General features: G+C 46.3%; 1 protein-coding gene across 1 annotated transcript in view; it reads right to left on the reverse strand.

Moving 5' to 3' along the window:
• FGD3 (FYVE, RhoGEF and PH domain containing 3) overlaps window positions 1-26,317 on the reverse strand; it is a 183,332-nt gene that overhangs the window by 42,198 nt on the left and 114,817 nt on the right. Inside the window, exons 6-11 of the mRNA XM_083156183.1 lie at window positions 25,732-25,868; window positions 23,069-23,225; window positions 19,526-19,664; window positions 19,237-19,295; window positions 13,530-13,676; window positions 1,184-1,276 (exon numbers count right to left, since the gene is read on the reverse strand). Coding sequence (XP_083012309.1) covers window positions 1,184-1,276; window positions 13,530-13,676; window positions 19,237-19,295; window positions 19,526-19,664; window positions 23,069-23,225; window positions 25,732-25,868 — 732 coding nt within the window. The remainder of the gene's footprint in view (window positions 1-1,183; window positions 1,277-13,529; window positions 13,677-19,236; window positions 19,296-19,525; window positions 19,665-23,068; window positions 23,226-25,731; window positions 25,869-26,317) is intronic.

Genomic DNA, 26,317 nt, shown 5'->3' on the forward strand with positions numbered 1-26,317 from the left:
AATCTAGCCGTTTCATCTTGCAGTACACACGCTGACTGACAGCACAGTTACTAAAGCGGCTTTGCAACAGATATGGTAGGTTTGCAGAGAATTTCCAAATAGAACATATTTCGCTGAGATAGCACAGTTACACGTTCAGCTTTTTTTGAGGTTCTCATTACAGTGCAACAACCTTTGAAGGTATAAAGGGATTAATTCAGGTTGGTTTACAAAAGCAAACTCCTTTAATGGACAAAACCATGCGCACTGCACGTAGGGCAGATGTAACATGTGCAGAGAGTTAGATTTGGGTGTGGGTGTGTTCAAACTGAAATCTAAATTGCAGTGTAAAAATAATGCAGCCAGTATTTACCCTGCACAGAAACAAAATGACCCACCCAAATGTAACTCTCTCTGCACATGTTACATCTGCCCCACTTGCAGTGCACATGGTTTTGTCCATTAATAAGGAGCTTGCATTTTGCAAACAAACCTGAATCACCCCAAAATACCACAAATAAAATGCAGCAAGTGTTTTTTACTAACACTGATCATTTGCACTAAACACAGATTAACCAATAGGAAATTGGCATCAAAATTCTAAATTGTACCACACACACACCAAACTGTTCCCAGACTTGTGCATGCGTATAATCACATGACAATGATAAAAAATTTTTTTTATAGATTGCGTCTGGGGAAAACAGTTCCAAGCCTCCAATGAACACAGGCCCACTGCATTTTGCCACCTGTCAGATGCAGCGTAAAAGGCTAGTAGCTAACTAGCATCATGAATCGTACTCAGGGGGTCTCATCCTACTGAGGGGGTTCCACCGGTCCTGCTGCTCACCTCCCACCCACTCCGCTGCCTCCCATGCTGATGTACTCGTCTAACATGCTGAGATGCTGTGGCTGGTCACTCCTCCAGCACTGTAGTGACTAGGCAGAGATGTCCAGAACAGCCCCACCACCAACAGGCCTGTCCCCGTTATCCATTATCCTCGCTGATACTGCCCTCTCTATACTTCTCTGGAGGCAGAACGTCTGTTTACGTAAGAACCAGAGGAAAGAGACAGAGAAATCCTCCTTAAAAAGGTAGGTGCCAGTGGCGGGCATGTCCTAATGTAATGGAAGCAGAATAACATCTTAAAGTACACAAACAACTATAGTGAAAAGCAGATTTTCCTTGTGCATTTTCACTAACCTGAATCCCGGCAATGTCCATCTTTTCCCGGACGCTGAACTTCTGGCCCATCAGCCTCAGTTTGGGAACACAATACAGCATCATACTGTTAAACTGGAACACAAAGCAATATTTTTTCTAATGTATCATACCAAAAATGACACACAAATATGTACAGTATGTACGATGAGATGGATACTATTAACAATGCAGACTCCTGTTTATTATTGCGTCAGACCATTGTTGTTACTGTATTGTTTGAAAGTTTGCAGTCAATGTATTACAGTATGTTGTATCTCTCATGACAGAACACTTATTAGGCGGGCTGGGGAACCAGTCTAGACGGTGACCTCAGCTGCCCACTCGAAAGTAATGATGAAACAATCTAATTAAAACATAGAAACAAGTCCCAGCCTCAATTACATGCGTCTCATTTATATATAGCCACAGTAATCTATTGTATACAAATATAATAACTGCCTGCACCAAGAGCACTGACGGTCCAAAGCTCTGTGCCCGCACTCTGACATTCTCTGGTTTATGTTAAAGAGCAAAACTAAAACTGAATGGCAGCCACCTGCGTTGGCATCACATGACACATAGGAGGAGTAAAGGCCCATAAACAATTCAGCTGCTCAGGTTACCATTTATTTGCAGTCCAGCAAAAGTAGATGTCCAGGGGGGAAGGTTGTCGTAGGAAGAGATGAATGATTGCAAGTGAGAAGAGATACAGATAAAGACTGTGGCTAAAAAAGAGAGCTGTAATTGAAATGCGAGAGAAGAGGGTTGTGAGAATGGGAAGGAAGAGGGCCCCTGCTCCAAGGAGCTCACAGTCTAGATGGAGGGGGACACGCATCAGTGAAAAAAGGTGCGCACCTATAGCCACATTTGTCTGCTTATATCATACATGCAGCTCATCGAAAAGCGTTGCACTTCCGCTCCACAGGTGTGACTTGCTGCACCTAGCACTAGCGGTCATATCACAGCAACAATGAATGTGGCTATATCTGTAGTTGTGTGTCATCAGGATAGAGGTGGTTTTGAAGGCCAAAGGAGCTTATAACACCCAGTGAAGAGGTGTACAGAAGAAGAGAAGAGGACCTAGAAAGAACCCTTGGGGATCCCTGCAGGGAGGATGGGAGGGTGAGGTGTAGCCAGGGACCGACACTGGTCAGAGGTGAACCAGGACAAAAAAGTGCTGGAGAGTCCAATAGTCAGGAGGGTGTGACGGAGTAGAAGATGATCCACAGTGTCGAAAGCAGCAGAAAAATCCAGTAGGATAAGTAGTAAGAAGTGACCCCTGGACTTTGCTGAAAGCAGGTCATTGGTGACTTTGACCAAGGCAGTTTCAGTGAAGTGGAGTGGGCGAAAGCCAGACTGAAGAGGATCAAGGATGGAGTTGTCAGAGAGGTAACTGGTGAGCTGGCTGTATACAAGCTGCCCAATTATTTTGAAGGAGAATAGTAGAAGAGAGATTGGATGGTAGCTAGCGGGTGAGGAAGGGTCAAGGTTGGATATTTTTAAAAATAAGTGAGACAGAGCATGTTTAAATGGCGAGAGATGTCAGTAAAGAGTGATAGTTTGAAGATGTGGGCAAGGTGAGAGCACACAGTGGGGAAGAGGAAGGAGGATGGTGGAGGGGGGAGAGGAAAGGATAAGAGAGTGGACTTCCTTGCCTGCGGTGAAGTGGAAGGAGCACAAGGTGGGAAGGCTAAAGGAAGAAGATGTGGAGGTGGCTGAGTTGCAAAGGGAATGCAGTAAGAGATTTCATGGTGAATGGCCCCTAAATTTGGAAGAGAAGGAGGAAAATTCAATGGCATTGAGGGAGGGTGGAAGAAAAAGTGGGGGGAGTAAAGATGGGTGTTTAAAGGATGAAAGAGGTGGTAGGGAAGATGACTGAGATGAGTTGAGTGATTGAAAAAGGGATTGCTTGGGAAGGGAGAGGGCAGAGCTGTAGGAAGAGAAAATAAACTGTTGTTTCTACCAGAGGCACTTAGCGGTGTGTGAGCATTTTTGCAGAAACCAGGTCAGTTTGGAAAGCCAGTGTCGGGGTTTAGAACAACGAAAGGAGACAGAGAAGATGGGGGCAACAGAATCAAGTGCACAGGTGAGTGTGGACTAATAAATGGAGGCCACCTGGTTGGGAAAGGTCAAGGTGGATAGTGGAAAAAACTAGTGTGGAGTGAGAATAGGATAGTGGGGTCTAGAGTACTGAGATTGCATCTGGTTAGGAAAGGAGAAGGTGAAAGAAAGTTGATGGTGTTCAGAGAAGGGGAAAGGGAGAGTTGAAAAAGTCAGAAGGGTCACACCGGTGAGTGAAGATTAGGTCAAGGGAATGGCTGAGCCGGTGAATGGGGTTGGAGAGGGGTCCTCTGAGAATTCAATGAAAGGGAAAAGGGGAGTTGGTTTGTTAATCGCACAGGAGGTATGATTTTTATAAACAAAAGAGGCCCCTCTTATGAAATGTAGGAGTACAATTCGTTATAATCAGGAGGGTGTGCTACCACTGGACATCTGGATGAGACAAAGATTTTTGGAGAAAGAAAAATAGGATTTATGGTCTTACCTTGATAAATCCCTTTCTTTGAGTCCATAGGGGGCACAGGAGTTCACGCTGGGTATGAGAGGTGAGGTAGCAGAGCGTGCACCAAAGGGTTACAAAAATGTACCCAGCATGCTCCCTGCCTCCCTTCTCCCGCATAACCCGCCCCCTGACCCTGGGTCACCAGTTTCGTTAGCAAGCCCAAGGTAGGAGCAGAGCCAGAGAAGAAGGAAGAGCAAACGCACACCCACATAGCATACAGGCCCTAAAGCAGTGGTAGCCAACCCTAGCCTACGAGAGCTACCAACAGTTCACATTTTCCAGACAACCTAGCTGCTGCACTCATTAATCACTGACACATTTTAAAAGATCCACAGATGGAGCTAATTAGCTCACTTGTGATTCTGTGAGGAGATCTGGAAAACATGCACTGTTGGTAGCTCTCGAGGACCAGGGTTGGCTACCCCAGCCCTAAAGCCATAGAACTTTCCTACATAGGAAGCCCCGCTACCAGGTGCGTCTGGGAGGGCGTCCTGTGCCCCCTATGGACTCAAAGAAAGGGATTTATCAAGGTAAGACCATAAATCCTATTTTCTTTTTCGTCCACTAGGGGGCACAGGAGTTCACGCTGGGACGTCCTAAAGCTGTCCCCTCACGGGTGGGGGACGCTCCTGGACTGCGGAAAGCACATGTCTACCAAACTGTGCATTAGCCGATGCAAAGGTATCAAATGCATAAAACTTGATAAAGGTCTGGCAAGAGGACCAAGTAGCCGCCTTACAGAGCTGTTCAGCCGAGGCGCCTCGATTAGCGGCCCAATATGTACCCACAGACCTGGTAGAATGTGCAGTAATCCCCTCCGGGGGAGTAATCAGTGCAGAAAGATACGCTTGGCGAACCACTGATCTGAGCCATCTCGCCAAGGACTGTTTGGAAGCGGGCCAGCCCCTCTTATGGCCCCATAAAACACAAACAGTGAACCCGACTTACAAGTTGACTTAGTCCTGCGAAGATAAATCTGCAACGCACGGACTACATCAAGAGAAGCTTCAGCTTCAGAAGAACCTGGAAAAGAAGGCACCACGATTTCCTGGTTAAGGTGAAACTCAGACACCACCTTTGGATGAAAATCCAGTTTGGTACAAAGAACCGCCCTGTCCGGGTGAAATACCAGAAAAGACGGTTTCCATGATAATGCACTCATGTCAGACCCCCTTCGTGCTGAGGAAATAGCCAACAAGAAGCCACCTTCCAGGATTTCAGATCCACCTCCTCCAGAGGCTCGAAAGGAGACGATTGAAGTGCCCGGAAAACTTCTAAAGAGGGACACCTCAACAGCCAGCCCGTCAAAGCCAGGCGACTCAAGTCCGGGTGTCGGAATGGCCCCTGTGAAATTAGGTCTGGACGCAGAGGTAGACTAAGAGGAGAGGCTACCAACAGGTTCCATAGATCCGCGTACCAACCTCGACGGGGCCAATCTGGGGCCACTAGGATCATCATTCCTCCCTCCTTCCTGAACTTCCACAGAAGGCGAAGTAGGAGTTGAAACTGGGGGAATGGGTACACTATCTTGCCGACTTAAAAAGTCTGCCTCAAAAATTGAGAACCCCTGGGATGAAGACTGCAGAGATTGCAGAAATCTGCTTCTCCGCCCACCTGAATATCTTGGAGACTTCTTTTATCGCTCCTTTGCTGCATGTCCCGCCCTGCCTGTTGATAAAGGCCACAGGCGTGGTGCTGTCGGACCGGATCTTTACAGGGCACCCTCGGATGAGGGACCCCAACCTCTGAAGAGCCAGAAGGATTGCTCTCAATTCCAGGAGATTGATCGGAAGGCGACTCTCCTGAGCCGTCCAGCGACCCTGAAAAGATTGAGAATTGCAAATCGCTCCCCAGCCCCGTAGGCTGGCATCCGTGGTAAGCAAGACTCAGGTTGGAATCCAAAACGGGCGGCCCTGAGACAAGTTGTCTGTCTTTAACCACCATGTGAGAGACAGGCGAACCTTCGGGGGCAGTGTGATCAATTGACTCCTTAGACGAGTATGATCTCCTGTCCACTGGCTGAGAGTGTAAAGCCGAAGTGGGCGCGAGTGAAACTGTGTATACTCTACCATGTCGAAGACACCACCATACACTTGTGTACTGAGACCCTTCTGTGACCTATAAGGGAATGAATCTTCCTCTGAAGGGAGTGGATCTTATCCTCTGGAAGATATACTCTCTACAACCGAGTGCCCAGCCGAGCTCCCAAGTGAAGTGTCCTTTGGGAAGGAGTAAGAAACGATTTCTTCCAGGTTATCCTCCAACCGTGAGATAACAGAAGTGTAATCACGACCTGCAAATGACTCCGTAGTAGGTCTGGGGACTTTCCAAAATCAGTGGGCCGTCCAGGTATGGAATCATCCGAACCCCCAGCCGGTGCAGGTGTGCAGCCCTGACCGCCATCACCTTGGTGAACACCCTAGGAGCCGTAGATAGACCAAAAGGTAGCGCCCTGAACTGGAAGTGTTCGACCCGAAGGGCGAACCTCAAAGTGCTGATGTTCCTGTCGGATGGGGATGTGAAGTATATCTAGCGAGGCCATGAAGTCCCCTGGCTCCAGTGAGAGAATGATCGAACGCAGGGACTCCATGCGAAACTTCGGCACTCGCAGAAAAATAGTGAGCGACTTCAGATTCAGGATAGGACGGTGAGAACCATCCAGTTTGTGAATCAAGAATAGGGTGGAGAAGAACCCCTGACCCCTCTGCTCCTGAGAAACTGGAACAATGACGTTCGAGTCCAAAAGAGAGCAGATGGAAAGCTGTAGCACTTGTCGTTTCGCTGGGTCCTTTGGAAGACCCGTGCAAAAATAACACTGAGGAGGGGGGAACCGGAATGTCAGGGCATAGCCCCTGGATACCACCTCCCTGACCTGTTTAGCCACTGGACGTCTGGTAGCCCAGGGCTGCTTGGTGCAGGGCTTGGCTCCCTTAGTGGATGAGGAAAATCTAGAGGAAGGACTAGTGCCGTCGGACAAACCTCTCTCCACCTTGCCCGCCCACTCAGACACTGCCTTGGCCACCCATGACGCGGCAAGCGTGGTACACCCAATGGCCCCTGCCTGTGAAAAGCAGTCCTGAGGAAATTCTCAGAGGGGTCCTTCAAAGATGAAGAATCCGAAATGGGCAGTACTGAAGCGCGAGCTAATTGCGCAACATGATCATCAGCCAGGGGAGGATTTTCCCACTTAGCCCTCTCTGTGGGAGGAACAGGTTAAAAAGTAGTAAGTCGCTTGGAAAGCTGGAACTTTCTAAACGGTTGAGACCACGCAGTCTCCAATAAATCCTCCATGAGGGCCGAAGGCGGGAGCTGGGCCGATACTTTCTTAAGACGCTTAAAAAGCAGGTCTTTACTTTTATGGGCAGGAGCCTCATCCTCCCTCTGGAGGACTGCCTTAACCTCCTGCATCAGAGACTCTACCTCCGCTGAGGACAAAGTGTCATCGGCCCCTGCGGATTCCGCCACTGAGCTGGAATCCGAATCGCAACGCGGAGAACCCGCATCGGGACTCTGCTGCCTACACTGCCTCCTGGAATCCCTGCCCGCCCGAGTAGCCGTCAACCCCTGCACAGATTGTGCAAAGGATTGCCACCAAGGGGGCTCTACATAAGCAGGAGCTGCCCCAACACTGGTGCTGGCCACTGCCACAGGGGGCATGGGCACAGGGGGCAGGGCGCAGGAGGTAAGGAGTTGACAAGCGGTCAATATGTCAATACCTGAGTCAAGGTCGAAGCCCAGGCCGGTTCCTGCTGTGAAGGCAGCAGAAGATCTGCTTCAAGGGCCAAACACCTGGAACAGATATCCTCCTCCTGCCGAGAGAGTATGTCCACACATACCCTACAGGTACGCTGCATCGGAGATGGAGTCTCCTTGCCAGGTTTCGCCTTAGGCATATTGTCCATGATAAAAGACAAAAAACACCAGCAGTTACAACACTGACACCCAAGCAACACACTTGCAGCCTTACCCACAAAGCTTTAGCAAAGCCATTTGGTATGGACAGATAAACTCAACAATTCAGCAAGCTGAAAGGGAGACACCGTATATGCAAAGCCAATACTATGAATGGTGACAGTGTTTCAAACTTTCATCTCTTCCAATGATATTGGAAGGAAGACAGCATCAGAGTACCAGCCGCAGGAGAGGATAAATACCACAAACACCAGGCTCCAGAAGCAGGGTGTGGGGGAGAATCCCAGCAGCCTCCATCTCTAAACCCAGCAAGTGCCAGAATGGCTGCTGATTAGGACCTTAATGAGGAGCTGGGACACCTGGGGCAAAAATATATATATATATTTTTTTTTGATTGTGGGAGGAAATCGGAGTACCCGGAGGAAACCCACTCAAGTACGGGGAGAATATACAAACTCCGCACAGCTAGGACCATGGTGGGAACCGAACCCAGGACCCCAGTGCTGTGAGGCAGCAATGCCAACCATCACACCCTCCGTACTCCTACAGCACCTGGTGTTCCTATGTGGTCACCCACTCAAGTACTTACCAGGCCCAATATACAGCATTAGCTGTAGATCCCAGGCTGTCTTCAAGCTTCCAATGATATTGGAAAGAAGACATCAGCAGAGCTCAACAATCCAGCCAGCAGCAGGAGAGGAGAAATACTACACACACACCAGGCTGCCAGGAGCAGGGTGTGGGGGAGAATCCCAGCAGCCTCCGTCTCTAAACCCAGCAAGTGCCAGAATGGCTGCTGATTAGGACCTTAACGAGGAGCTGGGACACCTGGGGCAATCAGAGAGCAAGCCTCAGCACTTCCCCAGGGGTGGGGGAGGGACTAACCTACAGCACCTGGTGTTCCTATGTGGTCTCCCACCCAAGTACTAACCAGGCCCAATATACAACATTTCCAATGTGTATGGCTGTAGGTTCCCAGGCTGTCTAACCTCCCCCTCAGGCATCAACCCCCGGGACATAGCCTGACTAATTGTCCCTGGTGATCTAGTGGAAAGGTGGAGCAGTCCAGACCCCCACTGCCTGCCCCCCCGCTGACTCCCATACAAACGGGGGGGATCGCTGCTAGACGCGGCTCCCTGCAAGCAGGGAACCTCCGCTTACCTGCCCGGGGACAGAGTGCAGCATGCGGGAGCCTCCGAGAGAGGGTCCCGCGACGGAAGTCCCCAGCCCAGTCGCCAGCACTGCCGTCGCCGCCGCCGAGTGATGGAGCTGCGCTGCCGGTGATTCACTAAAAGAGCACCCGCCGCAGCAGCTCTAACCCATGGCTGTTCTAACAGCCGTGATAATGGTGCTGCTCTCTCCTTGGCACCAAAGAAAAAACTGGTGACCCAGGGTCAGGGGGCGGGTTATGAGGGAGAAGGGAGGCAGGGAGCATGCTGGGTACATTTTTGTAACCCTTTGGTGCACGCTCTGCTACCTCACCTCTCATACCCAGCGTGAACTCCTGTGCCCCCTAGTGGACGAAAAAGAAAGGAATGTCTCTGTGTGGTGCACCAGAAGGATTCAGAGTAATAAAATGTAACCTTTATTAATTCAATGATAAAATATAGCGAAAATAAAAAGACACAAAAGACATCAAACATATAACATGTAATAAAAAGGATATCTCTCTTTATGAACTTGGTATAAGTACACGGTAGGTGCGTGGTCCTATTATATAGAAAAAATCACTCAGCCGAGTCTAATTGTGCCTGGAATGCTCCAAGGTAAGTGCGCCCTAATACTGTCGAGTGCTGCTGCGTGTCAGCTCCACTGGAGGAAGCTCGACACCGCAGCAAACGGTAGGGAAATGAAAGGACTGCCGGATGGTGGCTGGTGTGTAAGTTAGGGAGCACGACTAGAACCCAGCTGAGAGTAGGCACACTGTCGGTATGGGAGCGCGATGCTTACCCCGGGAGTATTGGTGTGGCCGGTTCGTGCTAAAGAGACTCAGCGGTCGCAGTGCTGCGCGTCATGCACTGCGCCTACACGCCGGACCCGGAGCTCACGGACTCAATCGCTCACGGACCACGGACACCTATACTCTAATTTAAGCTAGACAGACCAAAATGCATTCAATGGGAAGGGAAGTGGGGGGTAGCCATGAAGGTACGGTCGGTGTACGCTTCGCTATTAGCTTCGTCAGGACCAGATGGTCCTGACGAAGCTAATAGCGAAGCGTACGCCGACCGTACCTTCGTGGCTACCCCCCACCTCCCTTCCCCATTGAATGCATTTTGATCTGTCTAGCTTAAATTAGAGTATAGGTGTCCGTGAGCGATTGAGTCCGTGAGCTCCGAGTCCGGCGTGTAGGCGCAGTGCATGACGCGCAGCACTGCGACCGCTCAGTCTCTTTAGCACGAACCGGCCACACCAATACTCCCGGAGTAAGCATAGCGCTCCCATACCGACGGTGTGCCTACTCTCAGTCGGGTTCTAGTCGTGCTCCCTAACTTACACACCAGCCACCAGTCCTTTCATTTCCCTACCGTTTGCTGCGGTGTCGAGCTTTCTCCAGTGGAGCTGACACGCAGCAGCACTCGACAGTATTAGGGCACACTTACCTTGGAGCATTCCAGGCACAATTAGACTCGGTTGAATGTGATTTTTTCTTTTTAATAGGACCACGCACCTACCGTGTACTTATACCAAGTTCATAAAGGACAGTATATCAAAACACTATCTACAGTGAAAACAGCACATTTAGGGAATCTGGGGGTCCCACGTTGTAAGGATAGAGATATCCTTTTATTACATGTTATATGTTTGATGTCTTTTGTGTCTTTTTATTTTCGCTATATTTTATCATTGAATTAATAAAGGTTACATTTTATTACTCTGAATCCTTCTGGTGCACCACACAGAGACATTCCTCTGAGAATTGTCAAAGGAGGAGGAGAGGGAACGAAGATTAATGGATGCTGGGTTAGTTATGTTAATAGGGATGTTACATTTGTCGAGGATGATGGAGGGAAGGTCAGAGGAAATGCAGTGGGGGAAGACATGCAGTGAAGTTGTCGAGGAAAAGGGAGGAAGGGCAGGGGGTGGAAGATGACTGCCAAACTGAGGTGAATGGGGTAGAAGAGTTGGATAGAGTGGACTTCAAAGATAGAGAAGGTAAGGAGTGTTCAGACACGAAAGGTGCAGTTCGGGGATAGGATGATGCCCACTCCACCATCTTGGCAGTTGTCAGGCCTGACAGAGTGGGCAAAGTTGAAGCCACCATAGTAGAGGGCAGCAGAGGAGGTGGAGTCAAAGGAGGAAAGGCAGGTTAAAGTGATGATGAGATTAAAAGTGGTGGAGATGATGTTAAATACCAATCTCCCACACCCACCTTTGCTGAGCTACGGTCTTCAAATTCTGTCCATGCCATGACCTGCTTTCAATGTGCGCAGATTTTATAGTTCTGTTGTCTCTCAATACCCCTCTAGCAAATCATGAATCCTAACACCATTCAAACACCTTTGCTCACTTTCAGTCGGCCTACGAGGCAATATTTATTTTCTGTATAGCACCATTTTGGCTCCTACTTCCACAGACCAAGAACCCCATGAATGGGAAATGGGAACCCCATGCATGGGTAAAGGACCTCAAAAATTCCTTTGACGAGAACGACTGGCCTACCATTTGATCTAGAATTGCTAAAACTTTCATTAGTGTGGCTATCAAAATGACATTCTACTATGGCAACATACACGTTACCTAGACCCGTCTAGATTACATGCCATATTTCCCTGAGCATCAAACCTATGTTGGTAGAACTGTGGCCAGGTTGGTACATTTGACCATATCTGGTGGGAATGCCTGACAATTTGAAACAATTGTCAGCAGCAATTGAGAGCAGTATGGGCATTGATAAATGGATTGCTTGGTACTCCTGTCCCACCGTCAGCGGCTGTAGCTGTAGTTGACCTGACCCTAACACCAAGGTAGGCTCATTGTCCACATCTGCAATATAGCCAAATCCCATGACAGCTCTCTACTTGTAGCTTTTGTTTGTGGCCTTGATGGAGTAAATCACATGACTACAAAATTATTCTGTTTCGACCTTTCATAATGTATGGTCCCCTTGGTATCACTTCCACTCCTCCCCCCTTCCTGGAATCTGCTAGCTACTCTTTATGTTATTGTTATTTTTTAGTTGTTTTGCTTTTCTTACACTTACTGTATGCTGTCATTTTCATATTTTTATGTAGTATTTATCTGTTATTTTTTGTCTCAGATTTTTTGTTTATTTTCATCAATGACTTTATTTGATGGCACATGTCTTTGAACTTTGGGCCTTATTCTAGTTCACTCTTTCTGACAAAATCCGTCTTAGATGGACAAAACCATGTGCACTGCAGGGGGTCAGATGTAAAATGTGCAGAGAGAATTAGATTTGGCTGAGTTATTTTGTTTCTGTGCAGGGTATATACTGGCTGCTTTATTTTTACACTGCAATATAGAGATCACTTTGAAGTAAAACCCCACCCAAATCTAATTCTATCTGCACAAGTAACATCTGCCCCACCTGCAGTGCACATGGTTTTGTCCATCTAAGAAGGATTTTGTCAGAAAGAGTGAACTAGCATAAGGCCCTTGTATGTTTTATCTTGTGTAAAATATTTTTTTTCTGTATAAGTAAAATAAAAAATGATTGTTTTAGAAAAAAAAAAAAAGAGTTGAAGGTGAAAAGGCTGTCAAGGCTTGTTGCAAATTGATCTGGCATTCCAGAGACCACAGGAGAAAGTGAACAAAGAGACAGGTGATATGTTTATATCAGGTTGGCATGGTTGTGGGCGTGGGGGTGATATAAACTAGAGAGAGGGGCTGAGAGAATGCAGAGTGGATAGGTATGGCACAGGGTCGAAGAACCATAGTTCCAGTACAATGTTGCCCAGAGGCATAATGTAAAAATGGCGAGAAGGAAAACTGTTAAGATAAGCAGTGTGAAAAGCAGATGTATTCAGGGCAAAGACAGTGTTGCTACAGAATCACATATACAGTTGTTACAGCATTAAGCTTTTCACATCTTTTGGTGTAGACTGACTTGGTTCATGTGTTACTATTCAAGTGGGCATGGAGTGAGAATATAATAGTGTGCCGAGTGCAGCGAGGCACCGTGCACAAAGCATGGCGAGCACAGCGAGGGGATGCAGGACACTTACACGGTGTCCAAGTCAACATACGTCATAGTCACCAAAATCCGTGAAAAATGTGTGCCTACCTTGTGAGTTTGGACCATGCCCATGTTGACCTTAATCTTGTGTCAACCTTCTGTCAATGATGACCTATGGTATGTCGACCATTTCAGCTGTCGACCTAGTCACTGTTGGCCATTGTCTATCTCTTATACCGTAACCAGAAATTCCAATCATGACATAAGACTTGTAGAGCATTCATACATAGACCATAGTAGAAAGATAGCTAGTACCAAGATGGCTACCAATGGGAGATGAAGCGGGCCAGCAGCAAGAGTGGCCATGCACAATGTACATTATGTACACACATGAAACACGCAATGAACGATGAAATAAAAGGCACAAATTGTTTTGCTGATCTCGGTGCCCAACTGTAAATGTTTGTTTCATTCACAGCAGAGCTCCTCAAATAATCCTCTTAGCGTCAGATTTGTGAAATCTAGGTTTTATTATAATACCCTCCTGGCCACACGCACTGTCATCCTGTATGCTGGAAGATACTGAATGCCACAAAATGTGTCACTCTGCAACACTCATCTCCACTGCATGCTAGAAGATACCGGTGTACACACATACACACACGGGTCAAGTGACTGGTCCGCTACATATAAACAAGTAACGGTCACGTGACTGGCCCACAGCCTCTTACCAGGTATAGATAGCGGTCTTGCGTTGTCCCGTTCTTTGCTGACAGTTTCTGGATATGTCCTTCCTTGATGAGCTCGTTTGCAGGATTTACAATATCCTCCTCACCCCCCAGCCGCTCATACACTTCCAACAATTTGTGCATCTTTTCCTTTTAATAATACAGAAATAGCATTAATTACAAATACAGCTATAGGAACAGTAAAGGTAAAATACTAATTGCATTTGAAAGGTGGGGAACCCTTCTGGCACACTTGTGGCCTATGGACAAGGCATTACTGTAACTTGAAGCATCATAAGTACAATAAATTTTAAATACTGTAAGACATCAATGACAGACTAAACTTGGTGGCATAGGGCAAGGGTAAAGCACCTCCTTCTCCTGTGGGACAGGCGGTGGCAAGTCTCAGGCAATGGAGAAAGGTTGGCTACAATAAATATCTGAATAATGTGTTGACCATGAGGAAAGAGAACCCTACCCGTGTGAGCTATTTGGATATAAGTATTTAGCCTGACCATGGATAAGTTGGTTCGGTTTAACTTGACTGCTTGTGCATCATGTGGCTTAACGGGAGGGGGGGGGGGGTGAATTTACTCAATCAGCATTCTAGGGAATCCGGTTGGCCATCAGCAGGTGCGAACGCTAGTCGTTAGACTTCAGGACAAACCAGACAAAGTTGTTCTTCACAAATAAAGATGGAAGTTGAGTTGCCAGTAAACCTAATATAATACGAATATTGCAAATGTTTAGTAATTAATCAGTTAAAATGAGAATTTGTAGGCTGAATTATTTTTATTATCATCCCCTTAATAATGAGGATGTTCGTTAACATTTGCAGGTCTAACACCTGAACAAGGTGACTACTAATTGCCATGTGACTCCCTGCAAGAAGAGAGACTGCAGCTGAAATACCGGTAGTGATTTTCATTTGTTCCAACCCAATTACTGGAACGTCTGCTGTGCTCCAGCTGAGCGTCTGACCTCTTCTGTCTACAAAGGTATTTATACATTGGAGACATTTCCTTATAGGCTGTAGCGCTTCGGAAAATATCAATGGAGCCGTGATGTGTCTCCTTACTGACAGATAGAGAAGGCCATTACAACATCTTGCTAAATTTAGCTCCTTATAACAATGTTGCACCGCCTGGTTGTGCTGATCCCTCCAAACCGGCGTATTTCACCATAGCAGAAGGCGCTATACACTGTCTGCAATTAACGGAGACTAGGGGGTTATTCTGGTTCTAACGCTTACATGCGAGCGTGATGTTTATTAAATGTGCATTTCTGCACATGTCCCGGGTGCGTGAGGCCACGGCGAACAAAGTGTTCGATGGACACACACCCAAGACTGCAGGCAGGGAGTGGCGGGCTGGGGGATTCGCCCATGGGAATGCTAAGCGTTCCCATGGAAACCACCCGGTGACGCGGGGGTGGGCAGCTGACATCACCGGATGCCAGGTACCGGCCCAGTTCCTGTCGAGCAACCATTGAAAAATGTGGGTATTTCCCCATGGCCTGGGAATGGAGGTATATGTTAAACATCCATTCGTAGCCATGCGGATGTACGTGCCGTGCGAGGGGGGAGGGGCGGACTGGAGGGTGGCAACTGGGGGTCACGCAAGGCTGCGAATTAGCAGCCTTGAGAGTCAACCAGAATAAGGGCCTAAATAAGGAGTCTGTGAATAAATTAGCTTCAATCAAGATTTGAAATATTGGGCCTGATTCAGACCTGTTTGCTAGGCTGCATATACTTTCAGCCTAGCGAACAGATAAGTGCCACCCGCCGCCCCCCCTCCCCCACATCCCCTTGCTAGCATGCAAGGGGATATGTACAAGGACACATCCCCTCACATGCAGCTGAAGGGGAGAGAAATCAGTCTGAACTGACTTATTACTGACCGAGATGGCCTGGTTTGAGGCAGGCGCTGAGTCAAGTGATGTCATCGACCTGCCTGCGTTCTCAGGGGAACGTTCCCCTGCTTCAGCCCCCTGCCCGGCCCCTCTGGATGGAACGGCCCGACAAGTGTGAAACTCGCCAAAGCCATTGGCTCCATCGGTTTTCTTATACGCATATTTGCGCACACACATGCACAAACCCCCCCAACATCAGACACAGGACCCAATTCAGTCCAGAACGGATGCGTCTGAATCGGCCCCATAATGTCTAGCATATATAAAAGCCAGTGAATAGGGCTCCTGACAAATCACACTTCAGTTATTATTATTATTTATTAACAGCGCACACATATTCCGCTGCGCTGTACAGAGAATATTTTGAACATTCACATCAGTCCCTGCCCCAGTGGAGTTTACTATCTTTATCCCCTACCACATGTACATGCAAACACAGAAATTCTAGGGTTCATTTGTTGGGAGCCAATTAACCTACCAGTATATTTTTGGAATGTGGGAGGAAACCGGAGTACCCGGAGGAAACCCACGCAAGTACAGGGAGAATATACAAACTCAGCACAGTTAGAGCCATGGTAGGAATAGAACCCAAGACTTCAGTGATGTGAGGCAGTAATGCTAACCATTACACCATCCGTGCTGCCCCATGTTGCATGCTTGTGTGTCTTCTAAAACATAACCATGGTTAGTTTGTGGTAAAGGTTTTCCACACAGCTGCAGACTATAACCCCAGCTTCCTGTAGGTCCTGTAAATCAGAAAGCAGGTCTATAACCGGATACTATGCAGTCACCAGTATACACTGCGAATGCTCCAGCATCAGTACAGCTCTCTCCATAATCTACATATCCAGGTCAAACATCTCGCTAAGCGCAGTGTTTAGTAATGTGGATGATCAGATCATGTTGTCTCAGCCTCAGGGAGAACGGAGGAGCGGGCCGGGAATCATAATGAAGAGACTGCATGGAACGCATCATTTCAACAGAAAGCTACTGTAGCGCACACATGTAATATGAAGATTCATGAGTGTATGACAGTCATAGGCCACTGTCCGGTCTATTGCCCCAAGAAGGGTCACTTTCTATACTAGATATATTATATTAGTGATATTTTACCATACATCGTTATAATGCACCAAGTGGATATATTCTGCTGCTTACTAGGAGTCACATGGTTTAAGCCTTATGGCACCTCTGACACTGTTCCGTGCTAGGCAAGTGTGTTGAGCAGTTACAGGCAAAGCCAGATAAAGGGGGGGGGGGACACTTTACCCCAGGCCCCCTCTGTCAGGGGGCCCCCAGCCAGAGCAAATTACCATCACTAGGTTTCCTGATTCCTGTCCCAGTGTGTACAGAGGCTGCTGCTATTCCTGCATGTGACAAGATAGATGATACTAGTAAGCCTGCTCGAAGCAAATGCTTCGAAAGCTAGATGTAGTTTCACTTGCTGCCACCAGATGGCAGAGTAAGCCCGCTCAAAGCAAAGCTTCGAAAGCTGGTTAAGTTGTCTTTGTTACACACTACCAGAAACTGTTCTGTAATGATTATATCTCAATTAGGTGGTGCTTTTTAAAGTACCCAGGCAGTATTACCCTTTAAATGTAATATACACAATCCATAGCTCCCAACATGACCCATTCCGGAAGGGTCAGATCCTCTCTTCTCTCTTAATTTATGGTTGCCAGCACCTGTGGAGAACTTCCTGTATTATACATTCAATAATTCAACCCAGGTGGCGACAATTCTAAATTAAGAGAGAAGACCAGGTAGAGAGGATTTTGACCCTCCTGGAATGGGTCATATTGGGATATATGTACAATGCACATCTACTTGCATAGAGGCCCCCCTGTCTTAAGATCCTCAGCCCCCCCCCCCCCCCCCCAGCCTTAATTTAGCCCTGTTACAGGAAATTAAGACAAATAGTCCTTATTCTGTATCAGCTAACATAATAGATTCTCTCCACTGCATACTTCTGGTGGTCAACAAGTCTGCCTACTGTAAATGCCAAACCTGCTAGGGAGACAAAACCATGCCCCAAGGTTGGTGTGGTCACACACCCCAGCACTGAGACCCAACAGATCTCTTGGCAGCAAAAGGTGTCCTTGAAGTATGTTAGGTTGCTCATCACTGGTATACATAGTACCATGACAAAAATGTTCTCCGCAACTCTACACTGCTTTACGCAATCCTACAGACATTTAGGTTCATGTTTTCTTTGAAGCAATGTAGGGGTAGAGTGGTGAGGACAATGGAAGCAAATTGTGGAGTCTAGATCTGACATAATAGGCAGGGCCTCCTTGAACCCCTAGCACGATAGGCAGCCCTGGACAGACTCTCAGTTTAGTCGATGTTATCTCAGCCTAGGGATGGCCATCGACTATCAATGATTCAAAATCATTGATGGTCTATGACCAATGTTGAATAATTCTGCCATTGATCGGGAAACACCAATGGTTTCCACTATCAATGATGAACTAGACATTGCTTAGACACAGGGCTTAGCTTCACCCCTAACACTCCCATGAAGCCCCACCTCTGGGCTTTTGGAAGTCTGAAGCCTACTGAAAGATAAAGCCGAGGTGACCATTGGTGGGTGAATCCATCGATGGTACCCTTGCAGATGGGTTCACACTATCAAGGTTACCTATTAATGGTACAGTCTTTGGTGCCCATCGATGGGTAACCCACCAGTGGCCATCCCTATCTTGGCCAATTCCCAGTCTTCTTCCCACCTCTCAGAGACTTATCAAGAATATCTTGTGTGCATCTAAGTGATAGATCGTTCGACAATGGTAACCGCCCAGGCCTTCCTCCCTCTTGGCCATGATATATTAGGATCACAATGCAGACAACAGCATCCCAACCTTCAAAATCCAAACAATAAGCATATTACCCATAACCCTAACCCCACCTCCCGCACCCTATGACTAACCCTTGCCCTGGTGCCTAATCCTATCCCCAGTACATACCGTCGTGATAACAGTGTTGGCATTCAGACTATTGGAACCCTGAGCGCTATTTTGAGTGAAGGAACAGAAAAAATTGATAATTCATACCAATCATTCTGTCAGTGGGGAATATAAATGTAAAGGGACATACACACGTGGCAATTTCAGATCACTTAGAAATGGAGAACTCCGTGTGTATGCCCCAGAGCGACGGCGATGCACGGTCCTGCGCCTCGCTATTGCTTGCAGGGAAAGCCAGTGGTTGCACTGGCTTACCTGCTGGATCACTGGGGCGTTGCCTATAATAAATAGTATTGCAGAGCGCATTGCGGGTGCGGCTGAGTGGTTGTGGTTAAGCTCGTCGCTCAGCACGGAGGACGGTTCGCCCCTTCTGTACGGGCTTTAAGAAGAAGGAGAGATGACAGGCAGCATTTGTGTTCTACTGAGGAAGCGGATTTCTACATTTCTGACACTTGCTGTAACTTAACCCTTTTAGTGCCAAGCGAATTTGTCAAAACAGTTGTGAAAATTGCCAAGCAAACATTTGTATTCATCTTAATGACCTGCAATGGTTACCTTATATAGGAAATATCATCTTTTTTACGCAACATTTATTATTTGAATTTATATAACAAAAGTGAGCGACGCTGGGATTTTTAACTGATATTTTGTACATCTCTCATAAGGATTATGGCACTCAAATATTAAGCCTTAGCTTTCAACAGATGCTGGGCCCAGTTATAGGGCATTTGGCTCCCAGGCCTCTCCATGCTTCCTGTAGAACATATATACACATTTCTAGGAGAACACAGCAAGAAGAGTAAGTGTATCCTCTGCTAAGTGGAGTCACCTACCATCTTCCGAATGGCTGCATTCGAGTGATTCGCTGCGGTGGAAATAAGCTCCAGGGATTCTGTAATAAGGATGATCCAATTACACAAATTAAACATTTAGCTAATGTTACTCATTATATTATGCAGCCGTAATGTTAAGGGGGGGGGGAACGCATTATCACTGTACTGTATACTGTTATTCACAAACACTCACTATGCAATGTAACTCGTGGTGACTTATAAACAGTATAATGATTATGTCAGGAACAACATCTAACAAGACACAGTTTATAGTTATTATAAATCATACTCTCGGAATCCTTTCTATCCAGAGAATCCTCGGGCAGTTTCTTTAAATAATCTTTCAGTAGAAGCTCATAGCGAGGAATTCGTTGGACGGGCTCCAGCATGTGATGCTGCAATGTCAGATTCCCACAGACCTCCTCTTTCTGTAGAGAGTAGAACATTAGACAGATGTGACCTGTAAATCAGGATATTGCAAGAGAAAACACAGACTGGCTCATCCTGGTGCTGTCATCATCCTATGCCTTGTTCAGCAATGTTACTCAATAAACACTGACTTCTCCCAAATGAAGCCTGACTGACTGACCACTGAAAGCTCTGTCCTACTAATGGCTTGGTTCTGTGTAGAAGACACTAGTTTTTCAATTATCATTACTGATGGCAATGCCGCTAATATCTTGAGGAGTGGCATACGTAATAAGCATGGAGGGGTACAGGTGGTATTATATGTTGACAGTTATAATATCAACATGACAATGTTGCCTATATCATAGATAGTTTAGACGATGACCATGTCCACATTGATCATGTAGACACCAATGAAATGTCAACACGCTAAATGACAACATATCATCTCTAATGGGTCAGCGGTAACTGACCTACTCCAAGTGACTGCAGCGGCATCTTCCGGGAACCGGCGGCAGTCATGTGACTGTCACTTCTGGTGGAGCATTCTGGCAAGTTTACCAGCCCTAACCAAATGATGGCTAACCTTGACAGTCCAGCTGTTGTTGAACTACACATCACAGCATGCCCTGCATCAGTTTTAGCATGGCCAAATAGTAAACCCGATGCAGCGCATGCTGGGATGTGTAGTTCAACAAAAGCTGGAGTGTCAAGGTTAGCCATCACTGCCCTAACCCATCCTCTAGCCGCTGACCTCTCTCCGCATAGCTTAACCATAACCACCCCCGAGTGCCCAATTTCAACTCTCCTTTCCCACAGTCTAACCCTAATGCCAACATTTTGACAATGCCATTTCACAATCTGAGAAAGTCAGCTGTTGACAGTTTAACAATGTTGACATAGCTGTTGAAATTGTGGTGACAACATTACAAAAGGTTGACATTGTTAATGCCTACATCCTGTATTATAAATTGACAGCCTGGGAAAATCAACTTATTGCCTGTCAAAATTTCAACAATGTCGGCATCATAACTGTCGACATTATGAACATCGGTGTTGTTAATGTTGACTTAATGAGGTGTTTTAGAGCTAAAGCCATACAATTGAATCATTTCATATTGATATAAGTAATGCTATTTTTATTTCTGATGTGATAATCTCTGCTAGCGGATTCCTAACCATTCTGGTCTTAGCCAGCATTTTTAATTATTTATTATACAGCCTTGTGTATTTGCAGCTGGGAGAAATGCAATTGTTAATGATTGTTATATATTCGTTTTAAAATCTGCGTTGTGGTATACATATCTCAATGCGTAACTCTGGGAAGCAATGGAGTCATCTGCCGCCGGGCTCCTGCTCCTAAGGGGGGCACCTCTCCTCCCCTGCGAGTTTGAATCAGTAAATTGAAAGCCGTCGATATCGGTTCAGTGGCTGACTCCCCCTCTTACATCATTTTTGCAAGTGTCACCCCCCTGTATTAGAACCCATGATCTGTCTGTAGACAGACACCTTACTGATTGAGCTATTTGGTGGGCACCAATATTTATCTTGCCTCCGGGGCAACTGGGACGAACCAACATCACTGTCTCTACGAATGTGCTGTCCATCTGTGGACATTAGACAGTACACAACACATCTTCTACCCCTAACATGATACCCCGTGCAAAAAAATATTTTTACCATAAGGACTTAGATTTTTATTTTTTTTAGGGGACTAATTTATGATAGTAAATCAATGAATACAGAATATGACACCAAAGCTGGGAAGTATCAAACAAACCACCTATACTCCACTTGAATACACAACTTTAAAAGCATTTCAAACAGCCGTAGGATTGACAAGATGATGGATTCTTGAATTAAAGGTTGGAAAAATAACCCTATGCCGCTAAGTGCTGCACTAACACATTCTAATGTCAAACATTATTTTGCAGCTATTATAAACTTTCTGAAAACAATAAACTGAACCAGTGAAGACAGGCTGCTATTTATCAAGAACCAAACCCATTTATCCGCGGTGCAACAGAAGAGCTGACACCTGCAATTATTTTGTGTATTTCTTTTGTGAAAATTGCATTTTTCTGATATACTGAGCAAATTCTATCGAGCTTTCTATATAATGAACAGTGACGTTTAGTTGATTTAAAAGCTCCTTGCATATAAATGAATTAATAGTTCAGTATTTTAAAGACTCTGACACCTTGGCCTATTGTGCTAACCTACTTGACAAGACAAGAACACCAAGGTGAATTGATTAGAATCTTGCATTTCAATTTCATATTGCAAGTGAATGGGGAGGACTGTTCCAGTCCAAATTACTGCAGGAAGGGAACTCCCTGCAAAAAAGCAGGATTTGGGGTCTATATCCTATTAGCCCCGATACCGTTTTGGCCGATAAAAGTGAAGTACCGCTGCTAATAGGATACTCCCTTGGTAGGTTATGACCACTTTCCTTGCTTACTCTGAGCTGCACTCATGTGGCTCAACCAATGGTACAACTAGTGTTTCTTGAACCCTATGAATAAATGGCTCAGTCTCTGCATGGTAGCACCTCTCATTGGGCCAGATGTACTAAGCTTGAAAAGTGTCAAAATGTAGAGTGATAAAGTACCAGGCAATCAGCTCCTAACTGACATGCTACAGGCTGTGTTTGAAAAATAACAGTTAGGGGCTGATTGGCTGGTGGTTTATCATTCTCCATTGTATCACTTTTCATGGCTTAGTACATCTCGCATTTTATGTTTAGAATTAGAATGTGCGGTCCTTGCCACATATATCCCCCACACTTTCAGATGCAGAGATTTATTTACACTTGCCTAAAGCCAGCCATACATCTATAGATTTTTTTGTCTGATCTGGCTGGTCGGAACAAAAATCTGGTAAAATATGGGAGCAAATGAACAGTTGACCATTTGCTTCGAAATGCTGGAAAACTGACAAAAACAGTCATTACTAGATTTTTGTTCCAACTGACCAGATAGGACAAGAAATCTTTATGTGTACAGATGGAGCCGCACTCGTTGGAACGGCTTCCGGAGATGTGATCTCCAGCCACCAGCCCCCGCTAGCCTGTGCCACCCATTCTCCAGAATGAGGCATGCGCGCAAGAGATGCTTGCGTGCCCCATTTTCGGCAATGGGATGCGCGAGCATCCCTGTGCATCCCTGTTTGCCGGCCATGGAGAGAGGCTCCGTCTGTATGGCCAGCTTAACACACCATTTTAGACATAACGGCATTGTAAACAAACAAAAACACAAAAAGGTGCATCCCCGTTTGCCGGCCATCTCCCTGCCTGCCGCCGTCCCCCGGTTCCCTGCGGCGGGTGAAGAATCACCGTCAGGGGCAGCAAGCCCCTGCGGCATTGAATACTGTAACAGCGAGGGCTCCCCTTTAGTTTGAAGCACACAGACTTGGCATATTGTACCTGAATACTGTGGATGACCTCTTTGAAGACAGGAGACCGCTGGGTCCAGGTATTCACCATGTCCATAGCTTTGTCAAAGTTTCCTACATACTCCCCGTACATCTTCAAAAATGGAGCAAGCTTTTGCAGAATATCCCCAATCCGTGGGTTTGTATTCCTGTTATCAATATTCATAGAGAAAAAGCAATACAATGTAACGATAAACTACAGTAATAGGCTGTTTTAAAAGGGCACTTTGGGATATAGAGACCAAAACATTGTGGCTACCCTGACTTTGCACTTCATTTTTTGGGGGGGCATGAGGATTACATCTGCAACCACCACGTAATACCTCAACAACAAATTCATTTTCTATGTTTATTGGGGTGAAAAAATAAAGTTCAGCCATAAGCTGAAAAAAAAACCAAATACATAAAAATGGAGTATTTCCTTCATCACCACAATCAGTGAATAAAAGGCTTCTGTCAAAAACCGTTAATCTTAAATACTATTCTCATTCAGACTACATAGATGAACCCTGAGGAGGCAGCCCAGCAGCCAAACCTGATTGGCTATATGGCCAAGGCTGGATTCTTTCAATCAAGGTCTCACCCGCCACTGTTCTTATACATTTTAGAGTGGGGGCGGGGCTACACCTAATAATGGGTGTGGCCCCTGCAGTTCAAATTTCTGCTGTATTTTACAGCAGAAATGGGGCTAGGATAACAGGAATCAATGCGATATGCGTCATCTAACCTCCCAAACTAGGGCCCTTATTCTGATCTGTGCGGATATTCCCGCATTCTTACGGTGCGGTCCGCACGCCACGGTGTTCTGCCGCGTGCGGCCATCGTCCGTAGAAACGCCCACGGGTCCTCCGCATTCGGACGGACTCACTCTTTAAGAACAGGGCGTGTTTACGGACGACATACAAACCATGCGTGTGCGGGAGAAACACTCAGATTCTGCACGGTATTACAGAGTATTACAGAGTATGCTCGGGAATACCGCATCCGAACGGGAGCCAAGCGGTGCTACCGCACGTAAGCGGAGTATTTACGCCAAACAACCCACTATTATGTATCTTCTGCAATACATCACATGACCCACTTATTCAATTACCTATCCTCATAAAAAACTTCTTATTTGGAATTGGAATCAATTAGATGCCAATATATCCTTACAAGCATGCCTAACACATGCATTGCACACATTAACCCTTACAGCAATTGAAGTGCAATGGTTTCAATTAAAGCACTGACAAGCGTCCTATTAGTGAGTAATGCGTAAAGGAGTCGATTCTATTGGGTTCAGGTGTTAATGCTTGTAGTCATTAGGCGTACGTTCGCCTACCGCATGAACGAGTGGTGTCCGCTAAGCAATAGTACACTTGTGGACACCGCACATTTCTGCCCTTTTTGATCGCGTGCATTCGGAGTGCTATCCGAATGTACGCCCCCCAACATAAGTGTACTCCCCCGTATCCGCCCATGTTTCCGCCCCGTTTTGCCCACTTTGAAACTACGCCCATGTGTCATTCCGCATGACGCCCATAATACGCCCATATTTCCCGACTGATTGCGGGGAACAGTTTTGGACGGGATTTGGCCGAACTGGTACGGAGTCAAGGCGTGGCACATGCGCGTTGCGTTCTCCACGCATGCGCAGACGCCGAAAACACGCGATCCGAAAGTATGCGGTAAAGTCCGCGTCAATCAGAATAAGGGCCTAGGAGACTGCCCATTTGTGTCAGGAGCCCTGGAGAGCTCTTAAATTCAGGATATATATTTATATCATAGATTTGTATAGAATCCAAATATTTCTTAATTACCACTCTCTCTAAATAATTAGCTCTTCTGGTTTTCAGATGAAAGCAGATTGGAAAATGGGGCTAATTCATTGAATTTGCAGACTCAGTGATTAGCCTAAAACCAGGCATGCTCACAGATCATAGTGCGCACATGTGAGCCCTTCGTACAATGAAAACCAGCAATGGCTTTTAAGGCAGGCCGTATGCAGTCCGACAGACGGAAACCAGTGTTTGGAGGAAGGACCCGGACATTTCGAAAGAGTGTATGGGGAAAATGTAGGGAACCCGGCATTGGAAGCGAGGATCCACTGCATATATTGGGGGGGGGGGGATGGAATCCATTTGATGGTTAGCGATTGTGAACGGATTCCCCAACTTTTCATGGCTGTGATCACATTCGCTGCCATGCACAGGGGCGGATTTTCACTCTGGCAGGGAGGGAGGCGGTTAACTGATCGGATCGCAGCCCAGCGATCGGATCTGAAATGGGCTCATTGTTAGGTATATGACATAATTAATAATGTAGCCCATCTGATTTCATCAGAAAAATAAAACCGAAATGATTTTATTTTAAATCAGCACCAGTAAACTGAAAAGTTTCATAATCAGAATTTTTGAGTTTTTCTGCATTCTGATATTTATTAGCCTAAAAAGAACAAGGTTTGACTTTCACAGCGCTCACCACTTTTTTTATGCTAAAAAACTAAAATGTTATTTAAATCAGGATGTGGATCAGCTAAGCAGACCATTGGCTGTAATTTTGAAGTGTGTCAAAATGTAATTACTGACTTTTTTAAGGATTGCAATTAAACTGCCCCCAGCGTCTGTCCAGCAAACTTTCATAAACAGAAGGTAAAAGAAAAAGGCAACACACCACTCCTCGGTTATCCGCGCCTTAAGCTCTGGTAAAAGGAACTGGTCATGAAAGCAGTAGATTGATGAAATATTAGAAAATATTCCCGTGGTCACTTCTGATGGAATTCCTTTCTCTGCTAATTTCGTGCAGAATACCTGGAAAGGATGAATGTAGTGTAAGCCCATATGTGGTTTGTAGAGGCTTCATGCATGGTGCTCTACACTCATAGCTATGAGGGTGTTTCTGATTGGCTCGGCCCGAGGCCAATTTCCGTCCATGCACCCGCATTCCCAAAACCCCCACCCTCCAGCGCCCTCTTTTAAGGATGGTCTGAGTCGATGGTTGCAAAAGTGCAACAGGCCATTGATGGTCTATAAGTATGCAATGGATGACCATCGATGTTTTTACATATCAATGGTCATCCATTTGCTTTGAAAGATTGGCCTGTGGGCCAAACAAAATACGGGGGCGGGGCTTCGTTGATGTTGGGGGCGGAGCTACGCTCCGCATCCCAGCCCCTTAATGAAAAAATAAAAATGAAACTATTCAGTTAAGCCTGACATCGATGGTGGGAAACCATCTGGTTCTCCCCCATCGATGTCAA

Source organism: Crinia signifera, chromosome 8 (genome assembly GCF_055691185.1).
Source record: "Crinia signifera chromosome 8, ASM5569118v1, whole genome shotgun sequence".
Lineage (NCBI taxonomy): Eukaryota > Metazoa > Chordata > Amphibia > Anura > Myobatrachidae > Crinia > Crinia signifera.